The sequence below is a fragment of the Coturnix japonica genome, chromosome 1 (assembly GCF_054131305.1).
Source record: "Coturnix japonica strain WE chromosome 1, WE-NBRP24, whole genome shotgun sequence".
Classification (NCBI taxonomy): Eukaryota; Metazoa; Chordata; class Aves; order Galliformes; family Phasianidae; genus Coturnix; species Coturnix japonica.
Genome location: NC_140663.1, coordinates 68,280,445 through 68,308,285, shown reverse-complemented (window position 1 = coordinate 68,308,285; position 27,841 = coordinate 68,280,445). Strand labels below are relative to the sequence as shown.

The 27,841-nt window shown below is 38.2% G+C and overlaps 1 protein-coding gene across 4 annotated transcripts in view; it reads right to left on the bottom strand.

Annotated features, from left to right (window-relative positions):
* WNT7B (Wnt family member 7B) overlaps window positions 1-27,841 on the bottom strand; it is a 92,715-nt gene that overhangs the window by 31,150 nt on the left and 33,724 nt on the right. For all 4 annotated transcript variants that reach the window (XM_085522713.1, XM_085522720.1, XM_085522722.1 and 1 more), the window contains one exon: window positions 10,853-11,079. In XM_085522713.1, the coding sequence (XP_085378839.1) occupies window positions 10,853-11,079 (227 nt within the window). The remainder of the gene's footprint in view (window positions 1-10,852; window positions 11,080-27,841) is intronic.

Here is a 27,841-nt window from a genome sequence, read left to right as displayed (position 1 = left end):
ATCAACAAATGTTGTTTTTTGTAATTTTTGTACATGTCTCTCTATTTGTTCTCAGCTTTTCAGTTTAGGAACAGATGGTTTACCAAACAGAGTGCATCCCAAACAAAAGGACACAAAAGAGATGGATGTTTCGATATGTAACTCAGAAACCTAATGTTATGATTAATCTGTCCTGCTTGATGTAGAGGTTGAACTAGATGGACCAAACCTATCATATGTAGTTTTAGTGAAGAGATTTTGACAACATAGTTAACCACACTAGTGAAGTGCAGGGAATCTTCAAAGTAAATAGAAGCACAAGTTTTCACAGCATCAAATGCTGGCAGGTTCTGCCACTCTTCTGTGCTGCCTTTCTTTTTACATAAAAGGTTTTCTTATTATGTGGTAAGAAAGTGGCAGGATTCATCAGTACATGTTATTTTGTTAAGTTTTTCTGTACCTAAATATTCAAATACTGCACAGTTGATTTCTCTTGATTGATTTAAGTTTTAGTAAAGTCCCTGATATAAAATTCAGCTCCAAATTGAACTTCTGCTTGTACTTAAAAGGCAGGAGTCTTTCAAATGAATGTAAAATCCTGGCCTTTGTGAAAGCAGAAGTAAAAATGCTGCTGACCAATATTTGCTCTCCTGATATTGGGCTAAGCCCAGCAGCAGACACTGGATAATTTTAAATGTTATTTGCCTTTCTGTTTAAGGCGAGCATTACACTGAAAGTCCAGATCAATAGGACTGGGAGGCTAGAAGTTACTGATTCAGTCAGCATGCTATGTATCACTTGTAGCCAGCAACAGCTATTACAAAGTGATTAAAAAAAAAAAAAAAAAAAAAAAAGGGGACAGTAAAAGAACATGGATGCTCCAAGCAAGGCACTTGGAAATAAGGAAATGCCACTCTTAATGCTGTTCAAATTTAGCCCTGCAGTGTCCAAATTACAGTACAGCTTATAATTAAATAACAGCCTAGAATTTCCCTACTATCTTTTCCATGGGACCTCTGACTCACTCATCCCAAGGCAGACCAGTAACATGGAAAATTTAATCCTAAGTAGCTGAAAGCGAAGTTAATAGCAACTGGAAATGAGTATTTTGTTCTGGCCAGTGCTGAGCACAACATGATCAGAGTTAGAAGTTGTTACACACTCTATTCATAAGGCCACATTACACATAACATCAGCTTTTGCCACTGCAAATAGTCAGATTTACTAGAAAAAAATGCCAAAAATCCTGACTAGCCATCCATCTCAAAAATAAACATAGTTTTCCACACTGGCATTTAAAAGAAGTTATTCTTTTTAATTTTAAAAAATCCATTGAATTTTGGACCTCTGAAACAAAGTATGAAATTGTTTCCACGTATCAACCTGTTGTTTTTTGAGAACACAATGGCCCTTTTGTAACCTGAGGTCTAAGGTCACAGGAAGGCAATGCGTTGTGCTATGCAATGGCTTTAACCAAGCTGTGTGGTGTCTCATAGAGCCATGTAACTTAGGATGCATATGGAACTAGGCAAGAACAAAGCACATGAGATGCAGAGATTTGAGTTTCCACATTTACAGGTCCCTGCATCGGTTGACATCAAAGGATATCCATCCTTAACTAACTTAAAAGGCAATATGCTAATAGACCAGAATGGAGTTGGTCAGAGTCAGGTATATCAGTGTATTTTAGTTAGAAGCTCTCTACAGAACAACATCTGTTCCAAGAAAAACTTCATTTTTATAGGTAAAATGCAATAAAACAAAAGTTTAAGGAGTTAGCACTCCCCTCTGGATGGAAATTCCAGATCTCACTCAGGTCAGCATCAACCATTTTTCATCCAGCTGCAAGCCATGTAAAGTTCATCTGAAATAAGTGTATTAACATATTAGTGCTTCGTTTAGAATAGCTATGTCTGCCTCTTAAGGCAAGTGTTCTTTCAGAGATGCAAAAATTTGAATGACAACAGTAACTTTGTAATCTAAGAAAACCTGTACTGTTCTTCAAACCCATGACCCCTGAGGGGAAAAAATAGTAATAAATTAAGCTACTCTTTAACTGAACAGTTGAACCTTACAAAAAGGCATGGAAGTAGAGAATATAAGTCAAAATTTATTACTATCAACACATAATTTACAAACGGTACTATCTATTCACATTTATCTTTTCATCTGTGATTTGCAGTCTGTTTTGAGAATATTAACTGAGTCTTTTGGAGTCACTGTGAGGCTCTGGCTTATGAAGAAATAGTTAAAGCTCAGAGAAATTATCACCCACAAATTTTTGAACAGATTCACTAAGATCGCAATCCTCCATCTCTTAAAATGAGATGTTTCCTTAACACAATACTTCCTTACAAGAAAAATGACTTCATTTTTTTTCTAAAAACTTCCAGACAGAAACCTACTGAAATTAAGAAAAATCTGAACCTACTACTCTCAGGAGAGCTTGTCTCTTCAGCTAGAATATTATCAATTCTTAGCACAGTAGTTGTTTCATAACTTTTTTTACTAACCCTTCCGAGAATCAGCAGCAGCCAGCTGGAAGGTTTATTTTCTTATTCTGGTTTGGGTTACTGTATTGCTTTTCTGCTTGAGATAGTAAAAATCTTATCCACCCTTCTAGAGTCAGAAAATATGAACTGTCTGAATCTACTTTTTAATTTTATTTTCAATGATGATAATGCAAACTGAAATAGTCTTCTCACTTTACCTTGCAGCAACCAGATTTTCACAGCTTTTTTATACTTTGTAGTTTTCCTTCAAATGGAATCATCCTGTAAAAACTATCCTAAGGCAGCCTGCATGCCTTATTGTACTTAGATTACTGCCTACGGGGTAACTAATGTAAGTATGAGGGTCTTTAGATGGAATAGCCTGACTTTGTGCCAGCATGGCCTTTTTTGTCTTTGTAAGGAAACCTGTGGGGTAGTCAGTAACAAAACTGAGATCCTTCTGTGATAAAGTAGATATAACAAGTTCATACTGAATATTCTAAAGGTTAGTAATATTTTTGTTTTTCCTTCCAGCAATGTATTAGTTGTGAAAATAAATGCATGGTTTATCTGAGCCATTTAACAGAAGGCTGTGCAATGAGCCCTCTGATAAATTTTTCCAGCAAAATGAGCAAACTGAGGAGGTCCTCAGATTTTGTATTTTATTCTCTTTACCAGATGTCTCTGTCTGCCTGACTGACTTACCTAACTGGTACAGGTGGTGACTTGCTGTGCATGTATTTTTTCTTTTTAATTCAGCCTAATAATGAGAAATCTCTCTCTTAACATAACTGAGGATTATACATCTTGTAATATGCCACGATACTTCTTTTAAAAATTATCCTTGCACAAGCCAGAGCTCATTAAATTTGCTATGTTATTTATAGCATGTACTTGTTTCACTAAACCACAATAGCAAATGCAAAACCTCCACATGGCATTTGTAAAATGGACATTGGCAATCGCTCCAAGGTACGCACATGAGCACAATAAGGATTCAATGTGTATTGATCTTGTGCAGTCTATGTAAGATGCGCATAGTGTTGGCTGATTGAATACATCATGTGTACCTTTTTGTTGACATCCCAGACTGCTTCTGCACTATACGTTGGAAGAAAATGTCATCTTGCAAGAAGCCATCTCTCACAATGAAATGGCTTTCATCAAATCCTTGCATCAGGGTAGGCTTCCAGTTCAAATTACCAATAGGTTTCTTTCTGATCAGTTCTCTGAATGCTAAAAGGACTTTGTTTTTAGGAATCATGCTATACAATAGCAACGAAATAAACAGAACTTTTTCCATGTTAGATCCACAGACTACTGTGCAACTGTGGTTGACAGCAACTGACAAATGCCTAAACCAATCGTAGCACCTACTGCTACAACAAAGATAATTACTGCCTTTCCGCTGGTGAAGTGTGCACTCTTCTCTGTAACACATTTAAAATAATCTAATTCCAGCTCATTTTCCCCTTCAAATTGTTTCCAGCTGCACAATTCCTTTCTTTCCCCCATATTGTTTTTATTGGATATAACACAAGTCAGTAAAGATAGATTTTCCCATAATAAATACACAGATGTTAGAATAATAAACATACAGTCATCCGGTCAACCTGATGTATGAATATTACTGAGCATTAACTAGCAAAATGTATGTTGATTAAAAATTGGAAAATGAAAATGAAAAGTAACTGAGAGAAAAAAAATGGTGGGAGGAAAGAAAGGGTAATAGAGGAATAGAAATTTACTTACTTAAAGCAAACTATCCAGATTCATTCATTTATGGTTCCCTTTACTGATTTGCTGATAGCATTGAAACGTGAATGGTCATAAAGCATTCCTAAGATTGCTGCCTGTCCTCATGTACTGGAAGGTTTCTGCTCATACTGCAAGCAAAGTTTTGCAAGTTGGCCAACTCATACTAGACACTACTGTACCAGATTAATGTATCAGCCTGGGGGCAAATTTCCATTTTTGGAGAATAATAAGCCTTTCTACTCCTCCCATTTTACTAGGAAGTTTTATGAACATTTGGCACCTCAGTTAAACCACCATTGTAGCCCAGAATAAAAATGACTGAATTCATATGTGAATCCAAATTAAATAAAGCCTATATATGGCCTGAACTAAGAATAATTTACTGATATTAAAATGTCTATAATTTCTCCATTATGCCATCACTTATTTATCTTACATGCTCAATCCCCATGTTTTTTTAGGTCTGCAACTCAAATACTGGGATTCAATGTGGATTTATTACCTGTTTCTAGTGCATATGTACTGAAAAATATCTTTTGTTTTTTAATGAGTATCTTTCTTTCAGAAGATGTTCACTTCTCTTTCTTCATCTTCTCTTTGAAATGATGCTGTCTTCCTAGCATTTAACATTTGCGTGTCTATGCTTGTATGTGAGTGAATGCATGTATACAATACTGACAACTGACTTTATTTTCTGTCATTATTTCTCAAAAGGACTTGTAAGGTACTCTTCACCTGTGAGTTAATAAAATCCATGCACATATTTTAGCAGTCTTTAAAAAGGTTATTTTCTCTTCCATCCTGCCCCCTTCATGCCTAGACTGTGAAGCAACTTAAGCAAGCACACGGTGAATGGAAGTTCCTGAAAATGTGTTCTTCTCTTAAATCCCTCACAGCAATCAGCTTAATCTCACTTTAGAATCATTCTTTCCTTATATCAGTAGTCTGTAGGTCCAAATAAAAGATCAGATATTCAAGTAAGTAAATGTGTTGATTCTTCTCTATTAGGTGTGCAGTTCAGTCATGAGGTCTGCTCTGAAAGTAATGCTTGCTATTTTATTATGTTGGCCCACAATATCAGAGGCAGATGGTGGTGAGATGGCAGCAGAGGTTGAACCTTCCCACCAATATTCCCTTACATGTTGTTGCCATGTGTCAGATGGCAGCAGAGGGGCAGTCTGACAAAATGGAGTTTGAAATGGAAGTGCGGATGATGCAAAGGTGTCATTGAATTCCTCCATGCAGAAAAAACCACCCTCTGACATTCATCAATGCTTGCAAATGTTTACGGAGACCAAACAGTGGATATGAGCACAGTGAGGTGGTGCGTGCTGCATTTCAGCAGTGACAGCAGAATGAAAGACAAGCCACATTCTGAAAGGCTGTGCACAGCTGTCAGACTGTGAAATGAAGAGCTGTATGGGAAATTGATAATCACAGACTGAACCTCTGATTAATCAGCTGAGGCAAGTGTCGGGTCAGCTGTGGGAGCACAGGTGAGAGTAATTTAGCTGTGCTTCTGGAAGGTGTGGAGCTTGACTCCACCTCCTCTAGACCTCATTTAAGGGCTGACCCCCACTGAGGCAGCATCTCTTGGAGATTGCTCCCTGGTGAAGATTGCCCCAGCTTTTCCAGCCAAGGCATCACTGTTAGTGAGTCTTCCTTTACTAATAGTCTTTTGAATTGTCTCTGTTACCATCCTCATGTTATTCAACATTACAAGAGCTCTTGCTCGTCACTGGTGAAAATGCACAGCTAATTGTGATGAGTAAGTTGGAAAATAGTATCTTGTAGCTGGGGATACACTCAATCAAGCAATGTTATTGTGGTCTCTGTATCTTTTGTAGTTTCCACTGAAATAAATAGAAGACAATACTTTCAGACAGGCTTATGTATTTTTAGCTTATACCAAATCTCTAAAGTTATCTCTAAGACACTCTGTGGTGTGTGAGGAGTAGTCAGATGCATACTACTACATCGTGATCTTTTTCTATGTCACAAGTCTGACAGAGGAGGTTTCTATAAATTACTTTTGCCACCTTGATGGCTACACACAGTAGTATCTTCTGTGCCTCATTTTTGCCCTGATTAAAAGCTGATAAGAGCAGGTTTTTTATGAGTTTGGAAAATTCCAGTGGAAATGATCAATAGACCAAAAATTAGCTGTAATAATACCATTTCAAAGGAAAGTGAGTTTCACTTTTGATTTTCTCATCCACTACCTCAGAGACTGTACTGGCTACTTATTTCCTTGGAGTGCTTTCAATTGTTATTAACAGACTATAACTTTTAGAGATACCTACATGATAGATAGCTTCAGACATCATTCAGGGCAATTAAGACCACTCCATGGTTTCAGAACCAGAGACTAAATGCTTCCAAACCAGGTTCCTTATCTTCAACAAGTTAGATCAATTATCTTTCAACAATGATTATCAAATTTATAACACTAATTTATATATCATTAACTAATTTGTTTATGAATCTATTTGTTAAAGAGATAATCTCATGGCTTATAACAAAAAGAATGAGTGGAGAGTGCAAAATGTGAGGAGCAGGCGTGAAAACTAAGGCTGACTGCTGGAAGGTGACAGCTACAAGTATGTACAGGGACTTGATGAGTAAAACCATGTGTAGTAGTGACACTTTTCTTTGGGATTAGCATGCCTGGAAAAGTTCCTACCTATAAATGAACAAAACAAAGAAAAACAAAAAATTCTATATGCAATGCTTCACTTACTAACCCCATGCCACATCTTTTCTTCATGCTACTGATTTGGGTACCCCTGTCACTTTTTATGTCTGTCTACTATAAACCTTTCACATAAATACAAATATCATGTGTGTAATTTAGTTGCTAAAGTTGTGTTTCTGTCCTCTGAACAAAATATTTACATCGTTTTTAACATAGACACCCGTGTATCACAGAGGTCATGGGTATCCAACCTTTTGGGTTGCCTGGCAGCACTGAGTGAAGAGGTCACTCTGAAAGTAATGCCTGACATTTATTTCCATCTGTCACATGGCAGTAAAATGTAATGGAATATTGGTGGGAAGGTTCAGCCTCTACTACCATTCTACCACCATCTGCCCCTGATGTTGTGGGCCAAAATAGTAAAATAGCAGGCATTACTTTTGGAACTGCTCTCATAAACTGTATGATATTATATACATATAAGTAACAAAGCTTATTTTAATCTTTAGTATCTTTTATTAAAACATTAGAAAGGAGAGAAACAAAACCTTAAGACTAGTGGGACATTTGCCATTGTTCTTGTGAAACCAGTGCATCAGTCTGTTTCAATGGAAGTAGCTGCAATTGTTAGTGAATTCTCAAAGTGTTTGTCATAGATTTTGGTAAAACATTGCTGTTCCTCCATTCCAACCTTGAAAACAGTTGTTCACAAATGTACATACTGCTGAAAATATATTAAATATATTTAAGTCTGGTAAAGAGACATGACCAAATTTTTCTTCTTATCTGATTGCCACTCTATACACTTCATTTGAAAATCTGCAGGTAATTTATTTATTTCTGTCAGCTGAAAATAGAATTGCTCATACACCAAAAAATTGGTGATTTTATCAACAGCCTTGAATCTGGATCTCAAATTCTTTTATCAAAACAGAAAGCAAGACTATGTATTTTATGCTGTTCACAGGACTGTATCCAGTGCATAAAAATGAATAGAATTATTTGCCATAGCTTGAGCTAGCACTGCATTGCATCCTCCCCATGCCCTAGTTTTAGCCCAGTACTTTTTCCCCTCTTTCCTATGACCTGAATGATTTGTGTTGATTTTTCTTGCCTTTAAGTGGTTCTGCGATGGAGCTAGATGACCTTTCCTTTGGGGTAAGGTGGATAATATGCCTATACTTTTCAGCTCTATTCCTCACTACAGTTTATCTAAGCCAGAACCAAATATCTGGTTTAGTGTTAGTGTATGTGTCAGATACAGATGTGTTTTATTACACGTGCAAATATTTATGCTCACAAGTCTTTTGTACCTTTCAAGTATGTGTGTATATATACGTATATTCTTATTTGTCTTATTTTTCTTTTTGCCCCTTGCTAGTGTAAGAACACCATTTCCTAAATCTTGTCCTTTCCCTAGATACTGACTACGTTGTCTCTGGATGCTACTCCACTAATAAAACAAATAATGACAAGTGGATTATGAGATTCTTTATAAGCTCTGTATGGAACTCATCTGGCTCAGGTGGCAGGGGTCATGTAAAGCTTCTCCATCCTTTACAGTTTGTGTGGTTTCACACTCAACAAATGTCAGATCAGAACCCAGCTGCAGCTGCCAGGTTTTGTCTGTGTTTGGATTAAGCCATAAAAGAATCCACCAAATTCCACATCAGTCATTTCAGAGCTGCAAGAAACCACCCAAGTTTGGTGAAGAGGTCAAGAATCAGGTGAATATTTTGGCAAAATGACCTGAACAGGACTCAAGAAAACCCTGTTTTTTTCAAACTTTGTGTAGTTGAACATCCTGATAGCTAGTCCATCTTGATGCCAAACAGTTTCTATTTGCTATAGCTCTCATTTCAGAAAGAAAGCACAAGCGCAACTAGTTGTCCACTGTAGCCATTTTCACTGTGCTCACTTGCAGTATTTCTCAGTGGTGAAAATTATTAGTTATGAATACAAAGAGGGAGCTGGTGAGATACCATGAGATTCTTAGTTTGAACAGGAGAGTGGAAGTTGTGAGAACCTTTTTAACTGAAAATTTAACAATGACACAGACTCTAGTACAACACTCCAGTGTCTCTCTTTCCAAAAATATAAATGACCTTGAAGACATTTAGAGGACTTTTCCTCCTGTGGAATTTTTCAGATCAGGACAAATGAACATAAAGAACAGTAGTATGCATGGCACCTATATATTTTCTAGCAACAACATCAGTTTGGACATCTACTTGCGCAAATAAGCATAAGACCATCTACAGAAGACCAGACCTATGTTTCTGATAGCCAATACAAGTGAGTAGATGCTGTTCTGATGTGTTTAAAGTTGAAGGCAAACGTTAAATATGAAGTTGTTTCTTGTACACTGTACCTTGAGGATATTTAATGTCTTCCACTCATAGTCTCCTTAAGAAACAAAAGTTAATCAAGTGGATTTTTCTGCATGGAATTAGAAATATTTTAGGATAAATCTGGGAAGAGTCAATGAAAAGCAGAATTCTCACCAAACTGGACCAAATGTTTTTTTTTTTTTGAAGTTCAAAAATTTATACTTTTGCCTTTAATTTGGCTTAATGTTTTTGTGGTTTTCAATCATTAATTTTAGCCCTCTCCCGCTTCTGTGATTTGGTGCGGAGTAAAGATCATAGAATACGATGAATTCTCTGCTGATGCAAGTCCATTTCCATTATGTCAATGCACTTATTTAATTTCAAATCTGTATAACCCAGCCACCATGCCCTTCAGAACCCATACCTCATTCAGTTTCCCTGACTTGCATTTTCTTTGAAAAAAAAATAAATTCAGTTTTATCATTGACTTAAGTCTATCTCAGCTTTTGGCATCTCAAAGCAGAGATGTAATCTATGTTAACAACCAAAGGACTGTGAGAGTTCTTTCCTCCTTGCACAGATGGGATGAAACATTCTGCCATTTTTTCCATGCAGTTTAAGAGATCTTGCATCTAATCACTTTCATGTTACAGATTCACCTGAACTACTGAGTTTAAGAAAAAAGTGTCACCCAGTGAAGAATGTGATTCAAGAAGAACGTGATACAGCCCTACAGGGAAGCTGGATGTTTTCACTCTGAGCACCTTCATAAGAGCCAACACACCAGAAAACATTATCCCAACACTTAGCACCATCAGTATGGTAAGAGGCCAGCCCCTGGGAGATGGAGGTAAGGACAGGAAGAGGGTTAATATAATGAGCTGGATGATGAGGAAAACAATGATCTCAGCGGTGGGGAAAAAAATATATGCATATTCCTCCCTATGAAATAATATCAGACATAGGCTAAATGGAAAGTGATCATTTAGCTTTCTGCCAGATAGTGGTTTGTCAGGCCAAGATCCTATATTATTTTCTTTGAATAGGTTTCCTGCCTCAAATCATTTGAAGTATTTTCTTTAAAATATGATAGCAACAGTAAAATGGATATGTATCATTGCTCTACCTTGGAAGGCCTGTGTCATACGCACTACATTTCCACGAGTTTATTGGGACTTTCCTTCTACTTAGTCTGTGAGGAGGTGTTATATGCAGCTCATTTTAGTTCCCTTTTGATTGTCTATATCATGCACTGCAGTTATCATGGCAACCTCTAACAGGACAAAAATTGGAAACAATTTTATCCCAGGGTGTGATGACTATGTCCTTGGATGTCTGAGCAAGGATCTGGGTCATTGCTGGGTATGAAGTTGCACAGATGTGAATGACTTCATCTAGAGTCCAGTAGAGATTTTTTTTGTCTCTTGCCAATTATTGTTCAGACAGTGAAAAAATACAGACAACTGTTGATCTGGGACCTTCACTGCTGAACTCCATCAGGCAAATACAAGAGGGAGATAAGCCTTTGCAGGACAATAGTGAGAAAGATGAAAGATAGTCCCAGTACCACTTTAGCACTGTATTAGAGACTCCCTTACCTACTCGAAGCTCTTGTCCAAAAACTGTTTTCTCTCCCAGCGCAGAGCAGTTCCACCTCCCATACCGAAACTGGTACTGGCACTCATTGATTCCCATTTGTGCCCCTTCTCCAATCACAATGATGGCATCAGGGCGGCTCTGGCAGATTGCTCGCTGCCGAGGGGCCAAGCCTGGGATTTTGTTGCAGATGATATTAGCTCCTAAAGCCACCACAGATGACAAAGCTCTAAAGAAAAGCAGAAAGAGACATTAGAATCAGATAGAGGCCATTAATTGCTTTTGCTGAATGCTGCAATGTGGCAGGCAAGGTGCTAAGTAAATGAGGAAAGGTTGGAGGTTGGGTCCCTATAATTACACAGGCTTATCCCAACCTCTCTGGTCTGGCACATGGATTTGGAAATACTGCAGTAATTCCTAATCTGATTTGTGCCAGAAGCACCACACAAGTGGAATTTTGGCACTTTTACTTTCAGTCCTGTGCAGTGCCACCAGCTGCTGCTAACTGGAAACTAAGTCATACTGAAAAGCAGAAAATAGTGCTAATTGATTGTGAACCTTTGAAGCTCATGTCTGCTTTGAATGGCCTGCACAGATTCAGGTTCAGCAGTTTAATTGCTGCAGCCAGTTCAACCAGTCCTCATGCAAAACTATTAACACAATTAAAAGGATGAATTGACACAGCCAACCCTCCTGCTCATTATTACACTCAAGTTTCTGATTGATTAACAAAAGTTCACCAACATAACTAAACTTTTAGACCTGGCAAATATCATGGAGCACATACAAGGGATCCTTAGTGTGTGCCATCCAGACCAGAAACATTTGCAGTTCTCATTCTTCAAGTATATTTTCAGAACTTGTTATAAAGTATGCATATAACTTGCACCTACCATATGTTTTCACTTTAGTACATATATTTTTCATTTTTCAGCTTATTTTTCAGCATCTTTGCAGGCTCATTTCTCAACATCTTTACAGGATGCATTTTAAGCAGTAATATTTTGGAAAAATTAGATGAGTACGTATTCAGGGATGCCTCAGGACACATCTATCCTGAGTACTAGTTGTGCTCAAGTGGCACTGGACAAGCCAGCAGGAGCAAAAGGACTGTTAGCAAAACAGTCCTTTTTCAATGCATTTTACTGGACCATGTGACAGCTGCACAGTCTAAAAGGCTTCAGTCCATTTCCACTCTTCAACATCCAAGTCAATTAAGCACTTTTGAAAATGCCTTCTTAAAAATGCACACCACCAAAAGGGAAGACCTTGAGCTGTCCTGCCACAAAAATGATGCTTGTGGGCATTATTATTATCCACATTATATAGACCTCACAGAGTCTAAAAGAGCCTCTGCTGCACAAACCAACTAGCTGTTCTGTATCACAGAGAGCATCCTGCTTCTTGATAACTGCAGAGAAGTAGCCCAATTAATCCTCTCCTCTTTTTAGGTTGTCCCTGCCTAAAACTGGATCATACAGGTAGTTTCATTTTCCCATCCTGTTAGTAATAGGACACAGAGTAATTTCCTCATTCCTTTCCTCTCCATCTTGAACACTCACTTATGCCTCTGTTCTCAGTGTTAAAAATTTCCCACTGGATATGCTCTTTTTGGAAAATGCTGACTAAACGAAAGTAAAGCATTTTGTAGGAATTCATACACTTCATCTCAAAAGTAACCAAGAAATTACACAAATGTTGCATTTAAACAAAATCAGAGTGTTTCATTTTGCTATTTCAATAAACTACAGTGCAGCCAGAGTAAAAAGGTTGAAATGGAGAATTCTTCCCTAGTCAAAATGAAATACCAGTTTTACTGTGAGATGGAAATTCCATGATGACTCATTCTGCCTTTAATAGGTATTGGAGCATCTTTTGTGAAGTTAAAAATCTCTAAGAAGCCTGGCAGTTGTATATTTTTATTTATGGCTTGGGGCTTTATAGATATGGAGACAAGGTATTGCTAACATAGAGCATGCATGCCATGTGGTACTATTGATTAAACAAAAATAAAAACAAAATGTAGTTGTAGATCTGACCATTCACAGTGTCTGGGACATGAACACTCTGACTTGTAGCTTTCATTCATGGTCCTCTGAGTACTGAGCAACAAAGCATCAGCTGGAATCAGTGACTCCTCAGGATTCATGCAGGTTTAGAACTGAGATTTTGTTTCTCAGCCACCTCTACCAAACAACGGAATCAAATAAATTGACAATGCCTTTAAATGAAGACTGCCCAAGAGAAATAATAATGTACAAAAAGACATTATGAACTTAATGTAGTAACATTTTCTGACCTCTGCAGTGGCACGTTAGATAGTGATATAAGGAGATATTGAAAACCATAAGGGTAAGTATCATTCTAATCACTTATAATAGAATCATAGCATCACCAAGGTTGGAAAAGACCTCCAAGGTCTTCTAGTACAAACATCCACCCAACACCAGCATTTCCCCACTAAACCATGTCTCTTAGTACATCTAAACATTTCCTGAACACCTCCAGGGATGGAAACTCCTCTGCATCCCTGGGCAGCCCATTCCAGCACCTGGCCACTCTTTCAGAGAAATTTTTCCTAATGTTCAACTTGAATCTCCCCTGGTGCAACTTGAGGCTATTCCCTCTAGTCCTATCACCGCTTATGAGGGAGAAGAGGCTGATTCCCACCTTGTCACAACTTCCCTTCAGGAAGTTGTAGAGAGCAGTAAGGTCTCCCCTGAGCCCCCTCTTTGCCAATAAACAATCCTGGTTTCATCAACTGCTTGTGCTCACGAACCCTCACCAGCTTTGTTGTCCTTCTCTGGACATACTCCAGAGTTTTGATGTCTTTCTTGTAGAGAGTGGCCCAAAACTGAACACAGTACTCAAGTTGCAGCCATGGAAAGGAGTGATTTTTTTTACTACCTATGCTGCAAATTCATCCCTGGGCTATGATATCAAGCTGTGACTTTGAAAAGTGCTGAGCCCCCACAGCTTCCACCAACAATTATCTCAAGTTGAGCAGCAATAATTTATTGCATCAAAACAAAAGAAAGAAAAAAAGGTTTGTCTACACTATCTACCCCATGTATAATTTACATTTTATTTTCTTTCTCCATGCTACTGTCCCATAATTAGGTTTACTCTTTAGTGTATTCTTTGGTCTGTCAGTGGCTTTGGTGCAGGTTTTGATCAGAGAGGGATACCTTATTCATCCATAAAATAAGCATGATCACATCTTGCCTCAGAAGGTATTGTGAGGATATCAATAATTACAGCATGCTTGAAGAAAACTATAAGACAATCCTGATTAAAGGGATCAAACTGCAATTATTGGGGAGCAGAGAGTTGGGATGGGGGAGGTCAAGAAGGCCCTCGTTTTTTATTACTTCCAGGGACTTCCTTCTTTTGGGCCTGAATTTGCCAGCACATTCCCTTTAACTTCTTTAGCCTGGTTTTAAATTGCTACTATAATTTCAGTGCCAAAAGAAATGCTGAATCATGAATCTGAGGTTTTGGAAAACTTTATTTATATTAAAGAAATGCACCCAGCAGCATTTCAAGCTTCCTCTCTGCTATTTCTTGTGGCATCCCTCAGTTTGTGCATCTGTCACACATTTGGGAGAACTGTGCCATGCTCCTTCCCCTTGGCAGGTTGAAGACCGTTTGTTTCACTCAAAGGAGAATGTTTTGCTTTATAACTGTCAAAAGAGAGATCCACACACCACATTTTGGCATCTTTTCCCAACTAATTTTTCTCTTTACAGCAAACTCCCTTGATTCTTATCACAAGGAAATCCTGAGTGCAGTGTTTTGTGAAGATTTCTGATGCAATTGTAACCATACCACACTGAGATAGCCCATGAGTGTTTAGAGTTTGATGTTGAACCATCCACGTAGGTTATCCAGTTGAACAATGCTAGCAGAGTAATGTTGCACATCTGAGCAGTTAATGGTAGTGGCTGGCATATGGAGAGTCTTCACTGTCCTTCATCATTAATCATCAATGCAAGGGAAACATCAGCACAGAAAGAGAGCCACATCCAAATTAAAAACCCCTGCTCTAAATCTGGGCTTGTATAGGACATTGCAGTTCAAAGTTAGCAACAAACTAAACCTGAGGAGTGGGGTCTTAGAAGGTTTGCTTTTTACATGACAGTCTTGAAATAACAGATTTGTCATCAGAGAATCATAGAATCATGGAATGGCCTGGGTTAGAAGGGACCTCAAGGATAATCAAGTTTAAAACCCCTTGCAACCAGCAGGGCCACCAAATTCATGGAAATAAGTCCACAGCAGCTCTCATAATCTGGATTTAAGCAAAAATTCATGAGAGTGGGAGGAAAATTTCAGTGTATTTGCTGAAATTGTACAAAGACAGATGACAATGAATATTATCCCTCAAAATCTGTTCCTTGTTATGACTGTGTTTTCTCTTGGGGACGTATACAACTACAGTCTTTTCACATCATTAGAAGGGAAAAAGATCAGAACCATACAAATTATTATGGCTAGCAGGGAGATGGAGGTGATTATCCCCCTCTACTCAGCTCTTGTGAGGCCCCGTCTGGAGTACTGCATCCAGACCTGGGGACCCCAGTAAAAGAAAAACATGTAACTCTTAGAGCAGGCTCAGAGTAGGGCCACTAAGATGATCAGAGGGGCTGGAGCACCTCTCCTATGAAGAAAGTTTGAGGGAAATGGGCTTGTTTAGTTTGGAGAAGGGAAGGCTCTAGGGAGACCTCATTGTGGCCTTCCAGTATTTGATGGGAGCTTATAAACAGGAGGGGGAACATCTGTTTACAAGAGTGGATAGTGATAGGACAAGGGGGAATGGCTTTAAACTTAGATGGGGAGAGTTTGGTTAGATACTAGGAGGAAGTTTTTTACCCAGAGGATGGTGACGCACTGGAGCAGGTTGCCCAAGGAAGTTGAGGATGTCCCATCCCTGGAGGCATTCAAGGCCAGGCTGGATGTGGCTCTGGGCAGCCTGGTCTGGTGGTTGGTAACCCTGCACATAGCAGGGGGGTTGAAACTAGATGATCTTTGAGGTCCTTTTCAACCCAGGCCATTCTATGCCTCTATGACGTGATTCTATTAGACATTCCAAGTAATTCCATAAAGATCTTTGAAAATACTTCAGAAATTCAACATTAAGGCCTAAAATCATGTCAGTAATAAAAACACATTAGTTAATCTTGCTTGTCAGAATATAAATGTATTTCTCATTTATATTTCTTCTTTAGTTTCTATTTTATATTTAGAAATGCAGGCATTTATTAAACTTCAGCATATTTGTCATGTTATTAATTTAAAATATTACTATATTCACGCAACTTCAGACAAAAGTCCTATATAGAAATGTCATCACCTGACCTATATTTTAAAGACAGGCTTCAAATCTTTGCACAAGTGGAAAATATATAAATATGAAATAAATACTGATAATGGACAGTTGTACATCTATATCAGGAAAATTCTAACTTTTACTGCTGTTAGAAGAATTTTACAAAGTTTTACAAGGGGATGAAGAAGAGCTAGCTGCTTCTAGATAACTTATTAGAGTAATCAGCAATGTCCAGTACATGCACAAATGTGCACCAAGATTTCTTCAAAGAGCTTAGAATTTGATTCCAACAAATACATAATAAAAGGCAATGTAGGAAAGAAATATTAAACTACCAACACGTTTCATATAGAAAAAACACTTAACCAAGTTGATTTTAACCTCTTTTTTTAATCTAATTTAATTTTAATTTAAAAAAAAAAAATTAAAAAAAAAAAAAACAAAAACCTACACTGAAATTTTTCTCTGTTAATCCTTGCTCCCTGTACAAATAACACCTTGCTACAGGCCCTGACTGAATTCAAGAGCCATACCTTCTCCTCTGACATTTCTACTCGCTCCTATTCCTGGCCGCAGAGCAGAGCTGTGCACATTTCCCCACGAGCCCCATGACAGCCCCGCTGCATGTGTAGGGTTACCCTGATGTCAGCCCTGGCCACGCTACCTGATATTCACCTTAGCTTGCAGGAGCTCTTTTTCAGTGAGGAATGCAAGGATTTATCCACACAAACCCCATTGACAGAAGAGGAGCTGCACAGCTTAGACCTAGGTGCACTGTACTGAAAACTTACCCCACCGAGCCTGATAACAAGTTCTATAATGGGATCTTTGTTAGAGGAGGAACCACTGGCATATTTTGCAGCGACACTGTGACATACCTGAAACAGTACACCACTACTGAATGGCTTACTTAATTAAGAATTCCTAAGTAAATATTTTGAGCATGCATAAGTTGTAAGAATTGGCAGAAGCGTTCCGGGCTCTGAATTCCATCTGCATATGTTTATGCTTTCAATTTTGTTTTCCACAGCAGGCCTTAGGAAATCATTCTTCAGTGCTGTGTTATTCAAATGGAAATCAAACAGGCCTACTTGGTACCGTCCCATGGTGCACGCATTCCCACTGAATCTCCAAGCCTTTAGACATGTGGGATGTTGACAGCAAGGAGATCATTCAAATTAAATGAAAAGGGGTGACATCTCTGAGGAGGTCACCCAAGAAATAGACTTCCAGATCACTTAGTGTGGTTGCTGACATGCTCCAGAATGAAAGTGGTAGGATAGGCAAGCCTGAGAAACAGCTAGCAGAAAGGTAGAATGTACCTCAGGATGAAGGTATAGTGAGCAGTGGAAACAAGGATCCACATTATATCTTCATACATGACAGCAAGATAGCTGAAGCTCAAACTGAAGGCTCTGCATCTACTTCTCATCTAAGTAGTACTACACCAGGATGGGATGGCTGGGAGTGGCTAGAGACCTGATCATCACCCACTACCAGATTTTGGTTAATTAAATCAAGCCAGAGCAAGAGAAAGCACGAGCATCTATTTCTGACAAGTATATCAGGAGTGTTATCTCCTGATAATTATATCTATGATGACATCCTGATCTGATAGTTTATTTGGCATGTGGATTGTTCACTGTAATAATCTTTTACTCAGCAGTCAATGAGGCAACTCTTGATATATAACAGGTAATCTTAAAGATCTGTTACACTTCTAGTTTGCTTGTATTCGATTTCTTTAAGACCATTATTCCATTATACATGCGGCCAACATTTTCAGGGTGCATTAGCCACAAATTTCAATTTCAAGAGAAATCAGGCCTTATAAATAAGTTGAAATATCTTCTCCAAAAGGCCTTAAAGTTCTTAAAAATAAAAATTTATTACTTTATTTCCCATTTTTTTTCACTTATGTTTAAAACAGAGCAACCTGAATATTCGATCCAAAGCAGGGCTTTCTGATAGGAAGTCCTGGTGATCTCTAGGATGTGGTACTCTTCAGTTGCCATATACTAATCTAGGAGCCATTCCTCCACACGAACCTCTGTGAGATAATGTTTACACCAAGATAAATCACCTAGCAGACAAATCATGCTGACAAATGGGACATTTCCACACTCTTGCAGTAGCTGCATGGCAAACTACTACATTACAAGCATGTTCTTTTTTTGTTCTACATTTTCTTTATTCTAGGGGCATCTCATTAGGTGGAGAAAAATATTCACATCTTGCATGTATAAAAATCAATATTAAAATAGAATGCAAAAGTATTTGAAGTACAGGAAACATTGATTCCAAAGCAATTTGGGTTTGGAAAAGTATTTGATTTGCTAAGCCAGAGTAAGCTGATAGGTCTGAGCAAGATGCAGGAAGGCAGCAGCTCTCCTGGCACATGTGGATCCATTCGAGAGATATGGGATATCCCTGCTTTGGTCTTCACAGTGGTGAAGGTGGTGACACATGCGGTGTAACTGAACTTATCTGAGTAAGTTTAATAAAAAAATGGTGTTGATATAAAGTGATTTGACTTCTTTGAAAATCCACGACCTTGTCAGATGTAAAAATCACACTGAAACACTTCTGGTTTCATCTTTTGGCTGTATAAGCACACAGTTAACAGGTCCTACTCTGTCATTATCAGCATCCACACATGAATTATGCCCAGCAAAGTACCAAGCAACTACTCCCATCAATAACAAAAATGTACATTTCTGAATGCCAGGCTGCCTGCTGAGCATTTGCTGTTGGTACGGATGTCAAATGCTATTATTTGCCTTCCACCCCATTTCTGTTTTCCTTTAGAACTAGAAAGAATCATGCTGATATTTAACAAAGTTACAGAGTTGTTTGCTGAATAGTGATTCACCACAGAGGAAAAAAATTACCTTGCAGCATAACTGTGGTGGGATATTGCAGTCCCACTCTGGGGGAATACAACTTAAACACCAAAACGGCTGGAAGAGATAAGCCACACATTTCATATGTCTACACAGAAATTATTTGGTGTTACAGAAAAATTTAAAAATCATGTTTCAAGATGTAAAATTCCATGCTTTTGTTGTATAGAATATATTCTTTGTATAGAAAATAAGGACAAATATATTGTGTACACTGCATATGACATACACATAGATATGGACATTTGCCAAACTGTCAACTCCAAGCCTAAATTAAGTCCAACTAAATGCATATTTTGGCTTTGTCCAAAGTTCAGCAGACTGCTCTTCCCTATGAAACAGTTATAAGGGGGAGAGAAAAATGAAGCCATTCAGGAAAAGTCCAATACTTGGAAAGGCCATACCCTACTTAATATGTGATCTGGTGGATGTATGTTAGATATTGTGTGGCTTAGAAACCCCTGTAGAATATTTCCAGTGAACAGAAACATATATTCCACCTGTCTATTTCTCTCTAAATTGTCGCTTATTTAATAGCAGATATGCATGCATGCTTTTAAATATCAAAGATGGAGCATTGGTAAAATCTTCTAAAAATTGAGTTTTGTTATATTTTCCATTTAAAATTCAAATGTATTTTATTTATAATGTATAGTTTTATATAATTTATAGATAGATAGATAGATAGATAGATAGATAGATAGATAGATAGATAGATAGATTTATATATATATATTGTTGTTGTTGTCGTTGTCTTCATATGCACAGGGCTTCCATGGACATGACGGACAAATTGAAAGAGGAAAGCAAGTAATAATGGATCTACAGGAATGGAAACTGTCTGCTTCCCAGATGGATATAATCTGGCTTTACTGTTCTGACAGTGCAAGTGGGAATTCATTTCTGCTGGCCAAGATATGGGCAGTCAAGGAGAATTAATTCTGAATATTTACTAATGAGTAATTCCATCAGAAAATTAAGTCTTCTATGTTAATTTTAAGACAGTGTCTATTAAACATAGAAATGAAAACATGCATGTGGCTTTAAACTCCAGCCAAAAAAAAAAGCCATGTACAGTAGACTCAGAGGTCTTTTCAAGTCAGGAAAGGGAAGAAGTCATATTGACCCCATGCATAATGTGTAATTTGGACCAAGTGACCACTGGAGGTTGCTATTTCTGCACTGACAAATCAAGCAGTCTGTTTGGTCTTGAATTAGCAGCCAAAGAGAAAAATATTACATTCACTTTGTCAGTGGCATTACATGTGATTCATGAATACACCAAATAATTTAAGTCATTATTCATCTGTTTGTTTTCTTTCCTCAGCATCATTTTTATGGTGGTGACTATTTACTAGAGCCACGAGATAGTGGAATATCAAATTGAGTGACATCTGCAGACAAAATTAAATCCAAAACCTCAAATGCTTGGTGCTGTTTGGTTTACCTATTGGCACATTTCTACAGCTGCAGTGCATTGCTCACAACAGTGGCAGCTTCTGCTGTCTTTATGTCACTTAAATTAAGACAACTGCTACTTAAAGCAATGTCTGCTTGTACAGAAATGAGAAGCATGAGGTCTTTTTTCAGTGTTTCTGTAAGATCAATTAATCTTTGAGGTGACAGAATGGTCAGGAAAAAGCAGCCTCTCCTGTGTAAGTGTGCAAGACATAGGAAGCAGGTGAGAGGACTGGGCCCTTTGACATGAGCCCAGATGTGCCAGGAAGATCACTTGCCTTTTGACACATTCCCAGTTGCAAAGCTTTCATCCTTATTCTTCTTCTTCATCACTGGTCCACTTTCACCACTTCCCTCAAATTACACTAGTTGGTGTATACTCATGTATAATAAACACACTTGTGTAGTTTCCAGAATGTAGAAAATAAATGGGAAATAAGTATGGCATCCCAGAAACATAAATCATTTTCTTGCCAAGTCTGACATGAAGGGAGATATGGTTTGCCTTTTTCAGACCAACAAACCACATCAGTTCATTTCCAGAACTCCACATTAGGAGTCAAGATATTTTGTTACTGGTATTTTTCTATCAGTTTAGAGAGCACCATGAACATTCTCATTGGTACTGTCATAGTGCTACCAGCGATCAAAATCCCATGTCATGTTACTCAGTGAAAGGTTGGGACAAACTGAAAAGAGAGCCCACAAAATATTATGTAGGCACAAACTAATGGAAACAGTAGTTTGCTCAGTTACAAATGAAATTTGTTATAGGGATGCAGTTACACAGTTAACCCTCCTCTCAGATGAGGCTACACCTGCGCCATCACCAGGAGGATGCAGACATATTCAGTCAGCAATTAGACTACCTTACAAAGTTGCAATACTAACACAGTACTGCAGAGATAGGCATGAGCTGATTGCCCAGGTGCTTGTCCTTCTCCCTGAACAGGTTTGGCAACCAACAGGTTTTGCTGTAGCCATATAGGTGGCTTTAAACCTTGCTAGGCTGCCTGCAACATAAGCACACTCTTGAGACACAGGCGCTATGGAAGTCCCTTTCAGACTGCACAGCCCAGACAAGATCTTGAAGAGCTTAGACTTAAAGAAGGGTCTGTTGAGACCAATCTATTTGTCACCCTTCATGCTTTCCTTGTCATTTCATCCCATAACTGGAAATTTGCTATTAAACTGCAAGTCAGGTGAAGTAAATACATCAGTAAACGTCCATGAGTAAACACTTGAGTAAGCACCAAATTTTCCAAAATGAATCTAAGCAACAGCAGCTTTGTATTAAGAAATGCAGGGTGTGGAAACACTGCATTAGGTAGGTTTTTAAAAAATAATTGTGTTCAAAAAGAGAGAGAAAAGGATTACAACATGTTTTCAAGCAAATATCAAACAAAATTGCTCCTGTAAAACAATTAATAGCCCATTAGTACATTAATCTTGCTTTTTCTCTTCCAAGTCTACTTTTTCGCCTTTATTTCCCAACAGTTATTTGCAGCCTTCTTTACCATCACAATTTTAAGCAAAAGCACTCTTACAAAGCAGGTCTGCATTCTCTGCATCTCACGCCCACTGATGATGATGCAAAGAGAAATTCTGATGATCTTTGAATCTGCCTCTTTCTACTACATTTTGAATGTTGGGTTTTTTTTTGTTTGTTTGTTTTTTGGTTTTTGTTTTTGTTGGTTTTTTTTTTTTTGTTCTAGCTCTCTTCTAAATCTAATGATTTGAAACAGTTCTTTTATTCTTTTATGACCATGAATTACTGAATGAACTTATTTAAGCAGATAAATGAAAATCAAATTGTTTGGGATTCGCAGCTGAGCCAGCAGAGGCTGTACTACAAGAGCCACACAGAAATACAGCATGTGCAATCTGCAGAACATTTAGGCAGACAGCTTAGCAAATGCAACCAGTCAGTCAGCAACCAGGTTAGGGTGAGCAATGCCAAAAACTCCCAGCAAGGGCCCAGCATGGTGTAAGAGCAATCTCTGCATCGCACCCTGGTCTTCAACTTCCACTAGCCTTGCTCTCCTGGAAACACCTTCCCTGATAACAAATATTTACTCTTTTGTTCTTTTTCCTCCAATGTGGTCATTCTTTTGCCACTGTTTTTTGTGATTTATTTTTTTAAGCACTTTTACCTTGAACTGTAACAGAAATTGATGGAGAAACCTAACTTTTCTGTCTATACTACATTTAACTGTTCTAGAACAGAAAAATTTCAACTGGTATTAACATCATACAACACTTTAAACTCTGTGAAATTATTACATTTTCCTGAAGTCACACAAGTTAAATAACATTAAGACCTATGGATTTAACCTTTACACAGAGGGGAAGGTTAGTTAAAAACAGTTATGATTGTAGCCAAGGAAAGCATGTTCTTAGATGTGAAATCTGCAACCTGCATGCACAGTTTCTCTCAGTGGGCATTCAGATTATATGACATGCCTTTGCCTGAGGAATCAGGCCAGTTCTTGCCGAAGAAGCATATACTTGCCTTTGAGTGCATCAAAATAACCCATGCATCAGAAGATCTCTAAGTACACGTGCCAGAACACTCCCCTATACTGGGATGCTTTTGTACAGCAGTGTGCAAAGCTGCTCACTGTAAGTGTACAATGAAAGGTTCCTGTGGTGTTCCAAGACCACAAATGCTGGAGACAGAATGATTTACACAACCCAAAGAGGTATAGTTGCATAGTTCTTTATCTTTCTTTCTTTTTCTTTTTCTTTTTTCTTTTTTTAAGGGAGGACATACATTGGCGAAAAAATGTATTTCAATTTCAGGTTGAAAAGTAGTCTCTGTTTTTAGGCCAGCCCATCTGCTCAAGGGGCCCTACCAGTTAAGAGTCCAAATAATCAGATGCTTCTGAATTTACTATAATTTATGGAATTCTATATGATATGGGATAAAACTTTCTATCCGATACCACATTAAATATGCAGCTCTAGATTTAAACTGGTGTTTACATTTTTAAATTCATATTCTGGGCATTTCATTCCCAGTAAATTTCAAACTGCCTGATTTTACTGGATTACTGTTACGTTATTGCATCAAAGTGAATCCTTAAACACCAGTTTATCTGGCTCACATATAAAAGAATTGTACCATATGCTCAAAATTTCCAAGATTATCCTCTTGGATCCAGGATGAAAATTTACTGTAGCACAGTAAACATGTAGCACAGGCAATATATCAGTGAAATACAGAATTACATGGAAGATGATAGCCAAAATTTTGAGAGCTGAGCTTTGGTTTCTTCGGATTTTTAATTCCCAGAATGGCTCGGTTTTTTGTCCAAATTGTTCACCCAGGTCTAATGACCATTGAACAGTCTAGCAGGCACTACATATAAGATCGGATTAGGAGGTCATGGGTTCAGTCCGTAAGTAGGACCACTCACCCCTGTCACAAATCTACTCAGTTGACAGACAATTCTTTCTGATGAGTTGGCCACCCATTTGGAGGGTCAACAGAAATCTCACTTATTTTGAAAATTTGACCATGAGACACAAACTGCCCTTCTGTGTGGGGAAGCCCACCCCACAGACACCCAGAAAAGTTCTTGCTATTCAAAAGCCATAAAATTCATCCTCCCAAGCCTCTTCCTGGGGGTGGTTAGTGCTTTCCAGGTTCTTTGCTTTTGTTCTGGCCTCTGATGTGTTCTAAAAAATACAGAACACTGTATTAATTTTCATTTAAAAAGCAAAACTAGTTGCAGTGTGTAAATGTCATTCATATTTGTTCAGCAAGTAACTTTAACAAACAAAAGAGAAGGTTGTGAATGCTTTCACAAAAAAGGTATTATAAAATAATACCTTAATGCCATGTCTTAAAGCATACTTCAGACCTCCCTTGCTTGTTATGCTTCAAAACTTCCTGTCAACCAAGAAGAAAAAAGAAAAATTCACAGCATTCTTTCTGCCTTACATAACCACAAGAGTAAGAAAATAATCCCCCCCCCCCTTTTTTTTTTTATGTTTTGTTTAGTGTTGGGAAAACTATAGCTTCATGAAGGATCTGATAACAAACCCATATGGTGACTTATCTGATAATACAATCCAAACATCACAAACCAACTCCCAAAAGCTAACAAAAATCAACGTCTTTGTTGTAGAACAAAACAATGCAATCTTATGCAAACCCCAAATCCAGTTTCTCTGGAGATACCAAATGTCTCATTCACAGTGGAAATAGATGGTGATAGACGATGACGCATGTACTACATTTTGATGTTTCCTCCCGGAGATGAAACAGAGGGCTTGATCTCTTGTGGTGTTAAAAACTCTCTGGTGTTTTTTGGAATCAGACAACTGACGAAAAATCAGATAATTTGTCTGCATAAAATTCCTGCAAGTATTAGCTACATATTGCAAAATTTTCTACCAGAACAGCTTTTCAGTTTTTGGTTTGCACAAGGACCAGTGTAGATTTTTATTACAGCAAAACTCAATGCAAGAAACCTACTGAGTACTTGAATAAGTGGGATGCAGCCTACTGCTAAATGGTTGATATTTCCTACTTGAGAACTGAATAATTCTACTTAGGATTTTAGATATCGTTTGGTGTTTCACTCCAGGACATGCCCAAGAATGTGACCCTGAGCACACGTCGAAGGCCTGCAGCTGTTCTGCGACTCTTTCAAGATGGGCATAAATGTATGTTCATGACTTACTTATGTACAGCATATACATTGAGTAGATGGATAGACTTCTAACTCAGAGAGAAAAGGTGTATGATTTTGTATAGGATGGCCTCTTACTGGAGAAGTGAAGTGATGCCAGGATGGATTTTGTCTATAACCTCTCACCACAGGTGACAAAACAGCTGGGTTACGGCATGGCCATACTTGTGAAATAGGCTTATTGCTTTTGCATGTAAATTGAGTACTTTAAGGATCTCAGAGCTTTCTAGAAATGGCAGTGAATAAATCCATACTACATGGAAGCAGATTATGACTCTTCCTGGAATGCTAATAGGAAAAAAGAATATTTGATTCACAGTGCTGGAGAATTCAAGAGGGAAGATTGACATTATAATTCTTTTCACACCGCAGAACTTTCTTGTACCATTAATATCACAATTATTCCTCTAGTCAATTTGGTTATTTGGTGCAAAACCACATTTGTGCTACTACAGTGAAAGACATAAGCACTGAAATTGAACTTCCTGGTAAAGGGAATTCTGCCCTGCGTTGGACAGTATGTCCTCCATCTACAGTATCACTGCATAAAACTAACACATAGAAAAGTTCATCAAGAATGTGAAATGTCTCCCATGACACAGAGAACCAGTCATTCTTAAGCCAAAAGACAAATAAGATGGTCTGTCATGTGAGGTCTTAAGATATTGCAGCCCACTATGGTTACTTTTACTGACTGAAGCCAACTTCATGCCCTGACTGAAATGCAAGTATCATACAGTATTGAAACAGGAAAGACCAGAGAAGAAAGGAAGTCTTGGGGAAAGAGTTTTCCTAGACCTAATACTAACCTATAGGTTATCACCTATGTGTATAAAGTAGCCACAGCTGTAACAGCAGCATGCGGAGATCTAGCCAGAAGACTAAGAACTGTAATGACAGCAGAAGGGGCCACGGTCTGGTCTGAAGAAGCTGCATGTGTTGGGACTGCTCATTCACTAGTGGACCCAAGATAAGCAGGGCCTGCTTATAGCAACAGCTGGAATAAGCGAACACAGTAAAAGGATGTACATTAAGGCAGAGATGATTGAGTGAGCTGACCTCATGTGACTCAGCACGACAAAGAAGAGATTGCAAAGAAAAATAAAACTCTACAAACTAAGATTAAAAAAAAAAAAATCAGTGATAATTCAATAATGGATGTTCGCCTGATGGCTCCTCCTCCAGCTCTTCCAAGATATAGTTTTCTTAATTATTTTGTGTGTGTATGTGTGTGTGTGTGTATTTGTGTGAATAAGAGTGAAAGGAGAAAAATATACATATATGGCACTTTTCTTTTGATAAGTTTCTCAAAACTGAGAAACTCCCTCCTTTAATTCACTCCACAGTGACTGCAGAGTTCAGTGCCTCAGAAAAAATTCTTCAAGTGAAAGATAGTTCACATCCTATAATCATTCAGTTCTTGAATTCTACATAGGAACAGTTGACTAGGCAATGGTGAACAATGACAGCTGTGGTATCCTAGGCTGCTGGAAATAATTCCAAGGCTGGTCAAACTCATATCATTCAAAATTTCTTCTTTTATCATGATCTGAAGAAATTGTATGAAAACAAGTAACTGTGTTATATTTGCCACTAGCAATTTGTATTCCTGGTCACTTCTCCTTTGCAATATTCTTACATCTTCATGGGTTTAAAACTGCTCCAAACACAAGGGCTTCTTTGAAAGTAATGCCTACTACTTTATTATGTTGGTCCACAAGATCAGATGTGGGTGTTGGATGTATAGCAGCAGAGGATGAAGTCCCACCAATATTCTTTTATGTTTTGTTGCCATGCAACATAGCGCATCAGAGGGGCAGGCTGTCAAAGTGGTGTCTGACATGGAAGTGCATATGAAGCAAAGGTGTGTCATTGAAGTATATAGAAATAGTGGCAACCCCTGATATTCACTGATGCTTGCTGAATGCCCATGGAAATCAAGCAGTGGATGTGAGCATAGTAAGGTGGTAGGTGGTGCGTTCAGCAGTGGCAACAGAGATGTGAAAGACAAGCCGCATTCTGAATGGCCATTCACAGCAGTCACATCACATAATGAAAAGCATCTCTTCAGCTCATCCACGTGAACTGGTGGATTACAACAAGGGAACTGTGTATGAATCTGAATATTGGTTTCAGTGTATTAGAAATGATGGTGGCAACACTGAAATATCACATGGTTTGGGCAAGGTGGGTCCTAAAAATGCTCATTGAAACAGAAAGAGCACCATATATAAATTTGTCCAAACCCACTGAACTAATGAGGCTCAATGTGCACTGTCTTTAGGGATAGGAAAAAAGGTGATATTTATGGATTTCCTGGAATCCAGACAAACCATCTACACTGACTGCCACACAGTGATGCTGACTAAGCTAAAGGCTCAAATTTGCGGAGTCAGGACAGAGACGAAGATAGTCTTACTCTTCCATCACCTTAGTGCCAGGCCCTATACCAGTTTGAAGACCTAAGAGCACATTGCCAGTCTTGCCTGGACTGTCCTTCCACATCCATCACATAGTCTGTATTTGGAACTTTCTGACCTTCATCTTTTCAGAACAATGAAAGACGGACGGCATGTACTTCTTCCTAGCAACAACACCATC